The 15644-nt window shown below is 41.5% G+C and overlaps 1 protein-coding gene across 2 annotated transcripts in view; it reads right to left on the bottom strand.

Moving 5' to 3' along the window:
- Positions 1-15310, bottom strand: part of adcy9 (adenylate cyclase 9) — a 28888-nt gene extending 13578 nt beyond the window's left edge. For both annotated transcript variants that reach the window (XM_026325854.1, XM_026325855.1), the window contains exon 1: positions 11793-15310. In XM_026325854.1, the coding sequence (XP_026181639.1) occupies positions 11793-13605 (1813 nt within the window). In that variant the 5' untranslated portion in view covers positions 13606-15310. The remainder of the gene's footprint in view (positions 1-11792) is intronic.
- Positions 15311-15644: the final 334 nt, after the last annotated feature.

Raw genomic sequence — 15644 nt, 5'->3', positions numbered from 1 at the left:
TCTTTCCTTCCTCTCACCTCCTCATACAAGCTCTTCTGGGACAATGGCTGCCCCTGAACCTCCTCTTTCTATGATGTTAAGAGGTGCTTAGTCCAGTGGTTGTATGTACCAAACAAACATACAGAAAAAAGGTTGGTGCAACATACATGTCATGACTGCAGCTGTCATTTTAGATATTCTGAATGCAAACCTCTACTGTCAGTGAGCGAAGAGAAGGTTAACTGGATGGAATGCACACAACCAGATACACAACGAGATAATAGATCAACCTTGAGAAAAGCAATGCTACAAGCACAGCAGCTATAAGTATGTACATTTTTGGACATTTCTCAAAGCAACACCTTTCCTTTCAACTTCTATTTGTAACCCAAGTGGCACTGATCAGTCCATGCTGTTGTACCTGGGAGGTTAACTTAAAGAAGCAGAACACAGAGGGCAAAATAGAGCAAAAAAGAATAAGCAAACATGCTTAGATCAGTGTGCGTGCTCAAATGCACGAACATATCATATCATGTGCCTGATCTTCACATAATGGCAGGTTTTCTTTCCAGGGCCAGGTATCGGATCAGGAGCAGGTGGCACAGAGCAACTAGCCCTGCTAGTCTGGGAAGTGCTCCATGCCAGTTGGCACTGTCAGCCACCCCTCCTTTTCCCTCCTCTGCGTCCCCATCCTGGGATATACTGTACATCCTGTCCCTGATGGGGGGAGAGGGCAGGGGAAAACCTGTCCAGTATCTCAGGCTGTTGACAGACTTCATTACTGCAGCATGTGGTGCAGCAATACAGAGGAAAGGACGAAGAGGTGAGAGGTAGAGATAACAGAGATTTAAGAAACATTTAGAGAAAAAATATCTAGCAAAAAAGTGGAGGCTGTGACTTGTTTAGTGGTGGTGGTAGAATGAAAATGTGCATGTGTGCTGTTTGCGATTGAGCCCATTGAGTCATAAAACATGAAAGATGTATGCATTTTTCTTAGGGGTCACAGACTGACAGTAAAGGAAAAGCAGAGGTTTTGTGTTTTTGACTTTCCTCTTTACAGCTGAAAACCTGTGAGGCATTAAAACCATGATGGTAAGACACATATAGGAGAATGGTGAGAAGAATTAATCACAATGTCAAATTAGAGCAGACTGTTTGAGAACAACACACTAAATGTCGTTTTACAATCTGACCTTACTGATAACAGACTTAATTATACTCTGTTTGTACTATATTAGGCTATTGTCAGCAATGTTTTGTTCATGAAAACATTTGTGATACAATACTTAAATGTTTGGACTTCATTCATTGCAGCAGCCAACAAAGACCCATTTATCCTATTATGGCATTATTTGGTGAACAATTAGCTTTCTGATTATTTCTGAATTCATCTGATGTTGCAATATAATTATACTTATTTGCTGCCTAAAGTTCATTAGTTCTAGCACAGTAGAGTAGCAGTAGCTTGATCTGCTGTAATTGGTGGTGTATGATGAGCAACAAATATGCTTGTTTTGTTTATTTGAAATGCTTGTGAAACCATATTATGCTAACTTGCTTCATTTTGCATGAGGCAGTTAACATTTTTAAATAGCACCAAACACTGGCAGATGACGAACAAGATAATACAGACTGGATGCATCTAAAGCCACGCCTGATATGTGCACATCAAGCACACTCAAGTGCAGCTAAATCAACAATATTTTTCTCAAACTCACAGACACAGCAGATAACCCACAGTGACACCTGGTACAAATTATATAAGCCTGAGTTCATAAAAAGAACCAGCAGGTCTTGCACACCACCTGGACTTTCTCAGCACAACAGCTCTCCAGGTCTAGGACAAAAACATGTCTATATACTGCGAGTTATATCAGTAGACGTCTCTGCTTACACAAACACACTGTCCTAAACAACAAGCCACACTGAGGTCTCTCTTCCTGTTGCAGTCAACAAATTCTGACAGTATCCTTCCTGTTTCTGTCTGTCACCGCTGTAAACAAGGATGGCATGAAATCAAAAGATCCATATTTGGCCAGTGTGTTTTTTCCTGGCTTCAGACCGGCCCCACTGTGGCTCACTCAAAATGACAATAGAAACACTTGAACTCTCTCCAAAGTCTTTAACTCTCTCTTGGCTGTGTGTGTCTCATACTCACTGTGATTGTTTTGTATTCTGTTGCTGTGATCCCTTCATCCTTGACAATCCCAGGCTGCCATGCTCTGGTGGCAGAACAAGAGATACAGCTGACATCCCTCCAAAAATCTTTCAACTTCCCCTTACCCTTTGCTCAGTGGCCTGTATTTTCTCTCTGTTTTGTCAATCTCACTGTACTCACTGTCTTCTTTCCTGCACTCTCTCTCTCTCCATCCAAAATCCAACTATCGTGTCTGTTCTTTTGTGTCCAAGCCGATATCCCTCTGCCTCATCACCTACAGGCTTAAAGGGCTCTTCCCTGTGAAGAATTGTCCCAGCTCACATCATCCCAAAAGCTCGCACTCACTTTCCATCTCATCTTTTTAACAACATCCTCCTCTCCCCTGTCAAGCCCTTTTTCCATGCATACTTCTCTGAATACTAATGCGCCCACTTTCTTTTCATCTCGCATAATGGTGAACATATGGTTCTGCATGCCACTCAACACATCTGTCCATGCAGCAGAAATATCCAAATGAACAAGAATGAAACTTTCCATGAGCACTTTTAAAACTTGTTGCCTTATATTTACACAGCAAAATCACCAGTGTTAAACAGACTGAGAGTGTTCATTTAACACTAAAAAAAAGGGGTTTATATGTTTGTACTGTTCACATATAAACACATTTTACTGTGGACTAGACACTGTGGAGTTTGATGGCTACCTCTGTGACAATGCCATTGTTAGACAATGCATTTAATTTTTACATTTTTAGTTCGAAATGGGAGACCTTAGGAATGAATAGTTAATCCTTCATTAGATCTGAATAATTCTGAATCCCAAATTTGGAGATACGTGGTTTTCACTTGACAGCAACAATATGACAATGGGGGTGAGAATTTTCTGCTCAGAACATTAAAATCTATTGTTTAATTCTCTAACCTCCTTCATACAAGGCTGTATTTAATGTCTTTTTTAAATCTTGTTACTTTTATTCTTCATCTTGGTATGGTCTTCCCTCATTCTGTACTTAGTAGAACTTTTAATGTGATCATTTTATGTCTTTTTAATAAATCTTTATTATGCTTTTCAAATAATGTACAAAGCACATTTATTTTGAAAGCTATTATATCATATATATTATACATCTTGAAGACATAAAGCTAACGACATGACGTAAAACTGGTGGTCTTGGTAAAACCTCCTTCAGACTGCCGTCTTCATTTTTAAAACAACAAAATGAAAATTACCACACAAAACAACCTACTTCTAAGTAATTTATGGTCACCGAAACTCGATTTGATCACATGCTGAAAATATCTCCACCTGAGATACTATTGACCCACAGCTATGAGCAGTGCTCACCTATCAATTAAACAGTGAGTTTGTGGCTCTGGGTAAATGATCAAAGGCAACAGGCAACACAGACACAAATATCTCATTCCTGCTTATGCTTTACCTGCCATTGTCTTGTGCTGTAATATCACAGATTTTGCTTATTCAGCATTTTAATAATAGCATCTTCACTGGGGTGTGATGATTAAAATTTATTGGATCTTCTGTTGAGAGCTGTACCCCTCCCTGAGGACTCTATGTAAAACAGGACATTGATACAGCAAGAATTAATGAGGATCTCAGCTCAGGCTGTAAAAGGTATGCATCCTGATGGTTGTTTGCGTCGCTGACCTGCGTCATCTTAAAAATTGAAATTGACAGTTTCATTAAATCTCACAGTCAAGTTCAGAAACAAAGTCCAGAAGCAGTTTGATATGCAGCCTGTTGAGATAAGCGTTGCTGTAATGTTTGTTAATGAAGGTGTCATTTAAAAAAAAAGCAGAGGCAGCACTCTGACTCAACAGCATGAGACAGCAGTAATACTCAGGGTAGAATGACAAATAACAGATGGCAGAAAGAAGGACAGATCGAAAGTGATGAAAAGATGGGGAAGGATCTCTGCTGGGAACATATCAGGTACTTATTACACGTGTAATCACACATATACAGAGGCATACATGCACTAAGTCTTTCAGGAGTGACAAGGGGGAAACAAGTAACAAATGGGGGGACAAAAGCAACGCTGGGAGTGGAACTGTGAGTCATGCTGACTATTTTACTACCAATGAAAGGGATAAGGCTGATGGAAATTTCTGAAATTGTCAAAAGATTTTACAAACTAAACTTAATATTGTTCCTAATTGAACTGATCATATTAGTGATGTATGTGAAGCCATAGCCTGACAGCTTATTTCTTTGCCCTAACCTCTACTGTCCAAAATGATTTGCCCAAAACAAAACCATATATATCTGTGACAAGTACTTAAAAATGCATGTTTTCTGTACAAAGCAGTACCCTTTGGTTCTCAGAGCCCCAAAACAATGACAAATGGACCAATCCATGGTTAGTTTCAATCTTTTCATGTTAAGATGTTGACAAATGTTGCTCACTAGTTATCACAGCCCAGAGTACTAAGTACTTTTTGTCTGAACTACAATCCAAAGAACTAATTGTACAACATGTATTGCTTAACAAATAATAATCAAAACTGTCATCATTTTGTTACTATAGCAGAATTTGAAAATAACAATATAATTTTTCTATGATAATAATAATAATAATAATAATGATAATAGAAAAAGTCAGAAGGAAGGAAGATGAAGAAAGTTACTTCACAGAAAAGTCACTTTCTGTACTGCCCGAAAACCACCACAGGAAGGGTGTGAAGGGAGCATTTCAGCATACAGACTTCCTCATCTTCAGAAAGCTGAGAAATAAAACTAATCTTAAATGCACTCATTTCTGAGTCTACAGTATAAATAATAAAATACTTAAGACCCATGCATGTGCTACACATATATATGTACATTTATGGAGTGTGTGTCACAAACACACACAGTCAGCCCATGCAGGCTGAGTGCAGCAGGTTCAACTGGCTCCCCATCATCTTTCCTCATTCATAATTCACACAGCTATTTATCACACACACACACACACTCCCACTGTGCACACTAACGACTTACCACAGCCCACAAACATGGGTAGGATGCAACTGTATATGTTTGTGTTTGCATTCAGAGTACTTGAACATGTGCAGAAAGTGAATATGTGCTACTGAGTGTGCATTTAGGAAGGTAGGTGGGGGGGGTTATTGTGTATGTCACCCTAAGACTGAGTTCCATATGTCAATGTCAGTAAAGGTTTGTGTGCTTGTTAAAGGAGTGGTGACATTTCCTGTACCCTTGACCACAAAGGAGAAAAGCTTAGGATGCATCAGTGACTCATGATAGCCATTTATCACCCAAGCATCTGCATTGCTGCAACCAGGGCTAGCTTAGCATCATACACAGCTGAATGGGCACTGTACCATTAGAGATCTAAATGTGAGAGTGATAGAGCATCAGCAGGACAAGGACACACACAAAATGCTTTGAAATTTCTTCCACTTTTTCAAGGTTTACAAATCTTTGTAAACCACAGTCTGTGCAATTTGTATCTGTGTAGGTGTCCTTGAGCGCTGCAGCAGCAAGGAATTGCTGCACTTGTTCAGCTTATTCTTTCTGGGTTCACACAAAAAACGCTTCAGTTTGGCTTCTACCATAATGTGTCATATTGAGCCTCAGCTAAGTAAAGTTGGTTTGGCCCCTTTCAGCCAGTCACAGGACCAGTCTGTACACTGAAAAAAAGAGCCTCCAGGCTGCTACCAGTGATTATTTTAACATTCAATATATCTGTTGATTATTCTGTTTGATTAATTGATTACTTACACAGAATGTTTGGCATATTTTGCTTGAATCAATAATTATCCATTGCACAGCTTCTTTACTCATAGCTGTAATCTATTTAGATAGATTAAATAGGTTTCTGGTGCTGTGCATGCTCACTCACTGTTGTGGCTTATACTGGGACACTTACATGTTGAGCCACAGTTAGTTATGTACTTTTGACAAGTGAAAATGTCTGGTGTAAAAAGAGTCATTAAAGTGGTACTGATATAAATTATATCTGCTTTCATAACAGGGAATGACACACAAGATTTTTTTTTTTATTTGTCAGCTAAATGGTCTAGTAAGGTCAGAAAGTAATTTATAGCCTATTATTCCTTCATTAAATTAAAAAACTGTGAAAGTCTAGAGTGCATTTACTACAGTATCACTAGGGTGTTGTAAAACACTGTCTGCATCAAAATGCAAGGCTGCTGTCTCCCCTCCTCCAGGCTTCCCAACTTCATATTCATGACACCTACATTATTATATCTTAGTACTGCCACTAATATTGATTTCTGTCTTCACCTTAAACTGGACTGAGTTAGAATGGCAAGCAATGAAGTAAAGAAAAACAGCACATTGTGCAGCATGTTCTGCTGCAGATGCTACATGTCCTGGGTTTGTTCTACAGGGTCAGCTGTGTCAGTTTCTATGTGTGGCACCATATCAGACAAACAGAGGTAGCTCTGGTATCAGACTCTCCACTTCGCCCTGGGTCATCTCTGTCAGACTAGATAGAGGCGGGACACTTCAGCATTGCACCAATAAGACAGCTATCCCCTATAGGGGCAGGGAGAGGTCTGCAGGGTTCTCTGACACTTGTCGGGATTAAGCAGAGCACAAGAGTATACATGGATGTTTGGAGCAAAATCTTCAAGAGTATCAGTCCAGTAGAAAGCTTAGCTTGGGCCATGCAGATAAGATTATTTGCAGCACTTTGGAATTATATGATTTCTTTTCCTTTTCTGCTCTTGATCCAGAAACTCATTACACTCCCTGAGTAAAAATCTTTTATTTCTTGCTGGGTCAAAGCAGCAAGCGTCACCCTTGCCACACAGTCCTCCAAAACAAGCACAGGTAGAGTACAATCCTGCTGAGTATCAGTGTGACAGCAGATAACCTGAATGACTGCAGCTATTAAATCCAGCTAATCACCATATCGTAGACCTTCAATAACCTTGCCACAATGGCTTCTTGTTTGTAGAGAAGGGACAAGGGGTCCTGAAGCTCTGCAGAGTTGCTCAGTATGATAAGACCGAAGATAATAAATTGTGAGATTGCATTGCTTCAGGCTACAGTGCCATGCTGTGCTGAACTATGATTTGCAGTACAGAGAGATACTGTAGAACGCACTGTGATGTATTATACCATTAGTTGTAATCTACCATGCAGTGCTAAGGTGTTCTAGGCATGGCTCGGTCACTGCAACACAATATAGCATCTTAAAGTCCCACCTGGCAGCCTCTGCAGAGTCATACTTCCCTCCCTGACTTCAGATGAAAGGGTCCATACCTAATGCAGTATGCTTTGCTGCATCCTATAATCCCAGGATCTAATCACTACTGATTTTTTAAAAACACATTAACAGCTGCCTGCAGATCCAAACCACACTCTAGCTCTATGTCTTACGTACGGCCCCTATCTACAGTAAGCCTCTCTACAAAGAACACTCCAGTTTACTGTCAACCCCCCATCTCGTGACAGCAGGGTGTAATGCTGCCTGTGCATAGTAATTTTGATTCAAGAGTCTAGACAAAATTATCCCAGGTATTTGATTGCTGCAGAAGAGACAGCTGTGTATATATTAGGGTGAAAAAGCCAAACAGTTTAACTTTTTTGTGGAGTGCAGCACTGTGTACAGCACTTTAGGTATGAAATCCAGGGGCTTAAATGTGTACAATGTTCCTTTCTCTACTACTGCTTCACGCTTAGAGCAAAATACTAAGGTACAGTCACACAGCTGAAGTTTAAAGCAGTGGTTTTTAGGCAAAGCTGCCGCAATTCTACTCTCTCGGCATCTATTGAATCCAAACCAACCCTGAAATGGCAGAACCGAAATGCACATCATCCACATTGCTTCACTTAATTTCTTCATTCATGCTTTTCTATGCATGACATCAAAATGAGCCTCATTTATTGCAGTCAGAGTCACAGGTAGCACCCATTACATGTAATTCTCCACTGAGCCTCAGGCAAATACTGTACACTTTGCTAACGGATGTGTGTCCCTATAGAAAACCATTTAAAGCGTAGCAGAAGGATGTGTGAAAGTGAATGTGTGAGTTTATGTGAATCTCCCAAAAGCACACCGCCTGTCCTGATAACTAATAACTGCTACAGAGCATAAAGTAATAAGGCCAAAGTGAGGAGACATAGAACATTCATCACTAGATTTATATACAGCACTGAATTATATTCTGCTCTGTTCAAATCAGTCACAACATGGCCAATCAATTATTGTTCTGGAGGCATAAATGTAGACAAGGAATTGGGAGAAATTAATATCAAATACCAGAATACAGATTATGTATTTTATAGCTATCTATCTCTGATATCCACAAGACATGAAAATCTCTCTTGTTGCCTTGTCAATAACTAAACACAGCTATGACAACCTCATTATAGGCAATCAATATAATTTGCTGTGATAAAATCAGCTGGCTGACAGGCAGCCCCAGGCTGGAACATATGATTGAGAAATACTAACATTAATCACTTAAGCTGAGAAGATTATCCGGTCCTGGTTAATTAAAAATTTCCCACTAGGCAAAGAAAGGACAACATGGTGGGAAAGGGAATACTATATGCAGTTGCCCAGCACAGATTTGATCAGTAGTTAAGTTAGAAAAGGTCATGTTCACCATTGCAAACTGAATTTGATAACATGCTTTACCTTGAGGCAGGTGGTTAAAGAAAACCTAGCACATAATGAGTATTAATGGAAAGGTGCCCTGTGATTATATCAAAAACCTGCTAGAAATTAGTGAAACTGTTATTCAAATCATTAAAGCTACTAGGTGTTTATTCCATTTACTTCACCTATTTCTTTATTCATTCCATCTGAGTTACAGCAACAACCTGGAAGATTCATAGTAGAGAAGAGTAAGTAAAACAAATATAAAACAAAAGAACTTACAGATAGCTCCCATGATAAGAGATGATATCCTGCACCTAGAAACATTTGTGATATCCTGCACCTAGAAACATTTGTATTCATTTGGAGTCAATATAAGTCTAATACACACTCTCCTAGCTCTGTTTTGGCATCCAGCAGATCTTAAGGGGAAAATATGGTTCTGGTTCGCTACGATCACCAGCTAGAAACTGTGTTTGAAACAGTGTGTGTCTGCTGTTTAGTGCTGAGCAGGTTGTGTACAATGCTGTCTGTCATTACTAAAAATGATGCTAGGAGAGCAGTAAAACTGAAGCAAACAATAAACCTGTGGCTGAACAGCTAAACAATGAGCTGAAATTTCCCATTGCTCTGTTAAGCTGAAGGGAGCTGCAGATTTATTTATAACTCTGACTAATCACTTTCACATTGTCACATTCTTCTGTTTTTGTCATTTGATACACAGTCATAAAAATTGATTGATTAAGCCACAGAACCAGTCTGGGCATTGTACTCAAAAATACTTACAGCAGTTGTTACTAATTTGCCCAGTTGTAGTCTGACACACTAAGGCAGCAACTGTTTTACTTGTTTCTCTCTGGAATCTGTCTTGGCACTCTTGCAAAACATCTTTTAGTTCTCAGGTAGTTTTTACTGGTAAAATATAGGTTAAACAAACCGAAATAATAAAATAAAAAATGTTAATGACAACTACGTTTGCACCGGTATTACTGTATCCTGCAGTCCTCAGTCAACATTAGCCAACAAACAAATCAATTTGCCCTGGAAGCAAAGACTTCTTGATCAAGGGCCAATTCAGGCTCAACTGCGACTCTGTCATCAGCAGAAATATAATAAGGTCACATTGACAATCTCCACCAAAGAGATAATCTTCTCCAGGTGCGACCATTCTACCTTAAGCACAAAAGAAATGACATAAACAGGTACTTTACAAGGAAACTAATCCAAATATAGCTCCCATTTCCAGTGAGGACAAGAAGATAGGGCCTGGTCTCACACACAGTTCCCTTACAAACACACAAAAAGCCTTATGGGGTATGTGCACTGTATTGTTTTTTTAAAAACATTGTTTATTTTTGAGCATTTAGTTAACAGGACTGCATTAGTCAGCTGAATGACCAAAAATTCAAATATATTTCTGACTATTTTGATAATTGATTAACTGTAAATTACAATATCTGTATCTGTGAGTTGCCCACAGACCTCAGGTCAGTGATGAGGAGTATAAACTCATGAAAAAATACAAGATGTAACAAAAATCTGACTCTATACCCTCAGCCTGAATTTATAGCTGAACTGTAAATACAATCATAAGCCCAAAATTTGTGTTTGCCATCACACTAACTCAAAAAGGATATCAAAAAAAAAAAAAAAAATTACATACAAAATATCTGATCAGCATCCACTGTCCAGGTCAGAGCAATTTACTTCAGAGTCAGGCAACAGGGAGCAAGCCCAGCCAGGATCCATGCCTGGCTGCAATGTTACCCAAGTGATTTACACCAACTGAGCTAGACACTGGAGGGAATTTTACAGCGCGAGAGAACAACTCTCTCCTGACACCCAGCTCTCTGGCCTGCACAGCAAATCTAAAGAGAAAGGATAAATCTTAGGGGGTGAAGTGAAGAGATGAGGCAAGAAAGAAGTGAGAGGGAGGAGATGAAGGAGGAGGGGTAATAACACTGCCGGTAACGCATTTATCTTCACAATAAAAAAAAAAGAGGAGCAAGTGCAAGAATGGTAGTCACTCATTAATCTAAGACATGAGAGGAAAATACAGGGCAATTAATCACTACTGTTGGCTAGTAAACAAAAACCATTTTCACTTAATCACGTTCCTTGCCTGGTCTCTGCATTGATTTCCAACTGAAAATAGCACAGTCTCCAATGTATAATATTTTTAATAGTTTGTACACATATTATTTATCTGCACACTTGAACTGGTAATTTGTGCAAATCCATGTCTTAAATGCACTGTACAAAATCAGACATGCAGCCTCCAAGGAGACACATCCAGCACTCATTAAAACAAAAATCTGAAATGCTAATTTTATAGTAGCTGAACACCATCTGCAATACCTTACTCAGAAACAGTCACTTCACTTGCAGTGGGTGATAATGGATCAGCAAATCTCAAATGATGAAAAAAGCAATTAAGCCAATATTTAGTTATACTGAGGTGATTTGGATAAATGTCTCAAGTAAAAGGCTGCAGTCAAGCAGTGCAGAGGTAAGGAAAAGAGAGGACAAGATAGAGAGGTGAAGATAAAGCTGCAGGCAAATCTCTCTCTGAGAAGCTGACAGTTGCAGCAAAGTTGTAAAGCAACTCTGAACCCTGGGGTCCAGAGTGAGGCTGAGAGGACAGGACACTTTTAAGGATGCCTGAAAGACAAGGAAACTGAACAAGCGAACAAAGACTGGGCAGAGACAGGATGGAGGTTGGAAAGAAAATGGCGTCTGTCCATGATACATTCACATAATACAGGCAACACAGAGAGCAGTGATAACAGACTCACACCCTTTGTAAGCCATCTGTGTGGATTATGTATATGATGCTAAAATGCTTTGTTGACCTTGACCGGTGCAAATGCTCCCCTGCCACTGCCACCTGGGGGGTGAACTGCTGATATACTGGCATAGGAAAATATTTCCTGTGGGTATGGCAGTAAAGCATTTTCCAGGGCATTAACTTAAGTACATAAAAATGCCAAAGTTTGTGGCTCATGAGGGAATAATTGCAACAATATGCAAATGCTGCTGACCTTGGTTATAAGTACATACCTTTGAGCTGCTCAGCCACCACACTCTGTCCTATTCTCTCATTGACTTGTCCGTCTTCATGCTGGTAACGGTCATCCAGGAAGTTAGCGGTGGCCTGCGATAGGTGGACCTTCCCAGCCACTCCTAGTTGCTCCATTAGGTTGGCCAGGTTGACATCATTTGACCAAACATCGAACTTGAAGCGTTTCATGCCCAGGATACCGCACAGGATGGTGCCAGTGTGAACTCCCACCCTCATGTTCACCATCTCTCTCTTCTCCTGGCAGAACTGTTCAATAGCTTGGATCATGCCCAGGCCCATCTCCACGCAGCAATAGGCATGGTCTGGTCTGGGTTCTGGACACCCAGCCACACAGTAGTAACAGTCACCTAGAGTGCTAATCTTTTCACAACCAGTAATTTCACAAAGTCTATCAAAACGGCCAAACAAGTCATTCAGCAGTCCCACAAGGGCATGAGCGGATTTGTTGGCAGACATTTTTGTGAAGCCTACAATGTCTGCAAAGAGAATGCTGACTGGCTCCATCCGCTTCATGTTAAAGGGTCTGAAGATGATCTGGCCCCGAGGAATTGACGTTTTCTTGCGTTTATTGTTTTTAGGGCTGGAGATGGCGGCGGCTGCACCACTTGTAGAGTATCGTTTAACAGAATGGTCACCTATTTCATCGTCACTCTGCTTCATCAGTTCATCAGCCACAATTCTGGGCATGACAGAGTGAATCATGCGCTCTTTCAACGCTTTCTCCACCTCCAGATCTTTGCCATGCATGATAGCTTGTCCCACCTTAAGGAAAGTGCTGCGTGACCGTACCTCAGACATGATGAACAGGTGGATGCCGATGGCATGGGCGCACAGATGGAGCAAAGCCTTGGCTGGGCCCAGCCAACGTAGCATATCCCAGTCTGACTCAGAAACTATGCTCCAGTTCTCTCCTCCCTGGGTCAGGTGCAGGCACCCTAAACTCTCAAAACATACAGAATAAAGGATGCCGAGAAGAACAGAAGCATAGAGGCGAACATGGAGAACACTGTACAGCAACAGAAGAACCTCAATACAGAGAGAGAAGGTGCCTACAGGAGAAAGACAGGGGGACCAGCTGTTACCTCCCACAAGCTTGTCATAGGACAGGTTGTATGTGGGCCCCATGCCACTCAACTCTTCCACATCAAGTGCAGGTGTGGGAGCATCAGGGTCCCTGAAACCTGATGTCTGGATCTGGGGGGCAAGGGTGAGGGTGAAGGTTACAACAATGAGCAGCAGAGACGCTTGGTTGTAGCAGCAAGAGTAGAGCTTAGTAAAGGTTAGGAGGAAGAGGAGGAGGCAGAAAAGGAGGAAAGATGCTGTGGGAAGGAGAAAAGCAGTCCTATCACACCGGGAAGGGTTGGCAGCAAAGTAAAATCCCCAGAGGAAGCCTGCAGCAACCAGGTAAAAGAGCACATAGCGGAAGCGCCGTTGAGTCTGAGGGAAACACCGTTCTCTACAGGCTTCTTCCAGGATTGAAGAGTCAAATTTAGGATCCCAGAAATGACCTGCAGATCTTTCGAAAAGCTGAGGCATCTTCTTCTGTGTGCGAAAGCTCTTGACCACTGGCCTTCTGACTCCATACTCCCCGGAGCTGCAGCTGGAGGATATGCTGTACTTGCAGTGCTTGGATCCCCCCATGAATCCTCCCCCGATTGAACCAAGGGGCCCGCCTCCATGCTTGTGTTTGACACTACTGCCAATTCTCACTGAGACGCCTCCATCTCCACTTGAGTCACAGCTCACTTCAGTGTTGTGAGGCAGCAGTTGTTGATGTTGGGGAGATGCCATATTGCTTTATATTCTATTCAAATATATATGAAATAACTACACACAAGGGAAAGATATTTCAAAAACAAAGTCAATTTAGAAGTAATACAAAGTATGGGAGAAAAATGATGCTTCGATCTGAAATAGGAGACCAAAAAGAAAACTTTTCAGAGAAAATTGCACAGTTAGCAGTGAAGGGGCTGTAGAAACATCAGCAGACCTTCCAAAGACTTTGAGTAGTTCATTATTGCCCCTCTTGACGTCAATCCCTGCATTCCTCTACGTTAGAGTCTGTTTTGACGCACTTAAGACTGCAAGGTTCATTGGCTCTCTCTGTTCCAGTCCAAGTTCCTTCTGCCTGCGCACTGCTTCACTCATTGGAATAATATTTGGGAAAGTTTGGAGAGTTACAAAATAATGTGCGCGCGGGGGGAGGGGGTAAACAAAAAGTCCTAAGTGGATTTTAAATGGGTTCTTGAGAAGTTTCCAAAAGTATGAATAAACAAATCCAGTTAAATTGTGTTACTGGATGTTTTCTTGGAGAGCAGCATCGGTGCATGTCCACTTCCGCGTATCCATTCAGTTTTCCGTGCAACTCAGGTCCGCTGGGAATGTACAGTAACGCCCCATAAACCAAAGCACGTTTTGTTTACAGGACTAACCAAAGCTTTGTCCAAAACACATTTAGGCAGAGTTTCTTTTCTGATCTCTGAGAACAAGGGACTGCCGCGCTGATTGGGTCAGCTCTTCACTTTAAGGCGCAGGTCAACGCCAAGTAACAGCAACATGAGCGCAAAAACTGCCACCAAAGCGTTTATTTAGACCTCCATGCCCCTTCCTTCATGGCCTAATCGTTGTTCCCCTGGACGCAGCCCCGCGCTTTCCTGGAGTTCCACTCCGGAGTGTCCACCGCCGCTGCGTTTCCAAACGCACAAATGATCTTGTGCACGGGGGTCTGCAGGACACAAAAGCCCGAGAGACGCAGAAGAAGAAGAAGAAGGCTACCACATAAACATGTTATTGCAAGAGCTTGACTGTCAGTGACTCGTGTGTAAACACACTCTTCCAATGCAATGCACCAGTTAGTGTCGCTTTAGTGTTGCATCGGTATTGCCTTGACATCCCACACACAACAAATATCGCCAATTCATCGTTGCGTCTCAAAACAAAAGCCAGATTGTCCAGATATTCCAGATATTCCAGTTCCTTGGATGAATATTCAGTATCAACCGGACAGTAGAGGAAAAACTGCAGCCGTGAAGTGCCACCCAGTCTTTCCCGTCCCCTGAAGTAAAGTTTGCCCACGGCAGCTCGATGCCCCTCTAAATGGCAGACGACGAAAGGCTGGTGAGAGTCGGGCTAATTAAAAGGACTCCACCTCGGCTAGACGCCCCTCACACCACAGTCCCACCGGTCAGAGCACAGTGCTGCCTTATTCCTGCCTCTTTAAATTTAATTGCGTGAGGTGCACAAAATAATGTCTTCATGCCTCTTAATATTTCCCATTTCATCCAAGACATATCTAAAGGATTAGAGCTGCAGCATCGTCCAGCCTCTCAGTTCCCTGCACCGTCCACAGTGAGACGAGACTGCCTTTATCTCCGTTATCGGACTAGAATCTGTGCGTCATGGAGCTGCCTGCATCAAACACTGTGCACTGTCCAGGGACCGCGGGCAACGCAGTGGCCGCAGACGCCACCATCTTCTGTGAACTGACAGGCGTCCAGCCGCGGACCGTGCGTGTGCGTGTGAGTGTGCGTCAAGTACGCCAGAATACTATGAAGAAGATTTCCGCCCACAACTTTCAAAATAAGCCCACATATGACAGCCTGTAACTATACAACATCGCACGGTGCCAAATTATAATGGGACCACTAACACCCGGAAAACCTCACCATTTCCCTCGTGTTCATTTTTCTTCGGCTTTGTTTTGTTGTTTACATGTAAAGATTAGAAAACCCTCTAAGTGTTTTTTGGAAAGCTAACTTAATTAAAACACAAATTGTAAGGTGGACCAGATGCTTGTATATCATTTAGTCTATTTTGTAAATAAACAGACA

Source organism: Mastacembelus armatus, chromosome 8 (assembly GCF_900324485.2).
Source record: "Mastacembelus armatus chromosome 8, fMasArm1.2, whole genome shotgun sequence".
Lineage (NCBI taxonomy): Eukaryota > Metazoa > Chordata > Actinopteri > Synbranchiformes > Mastacembelidae > Mastacembelus > Mastacembelus armatus.
This window is presented reverse-complemented; position numbering and strand designations above follow the sequence as displayed.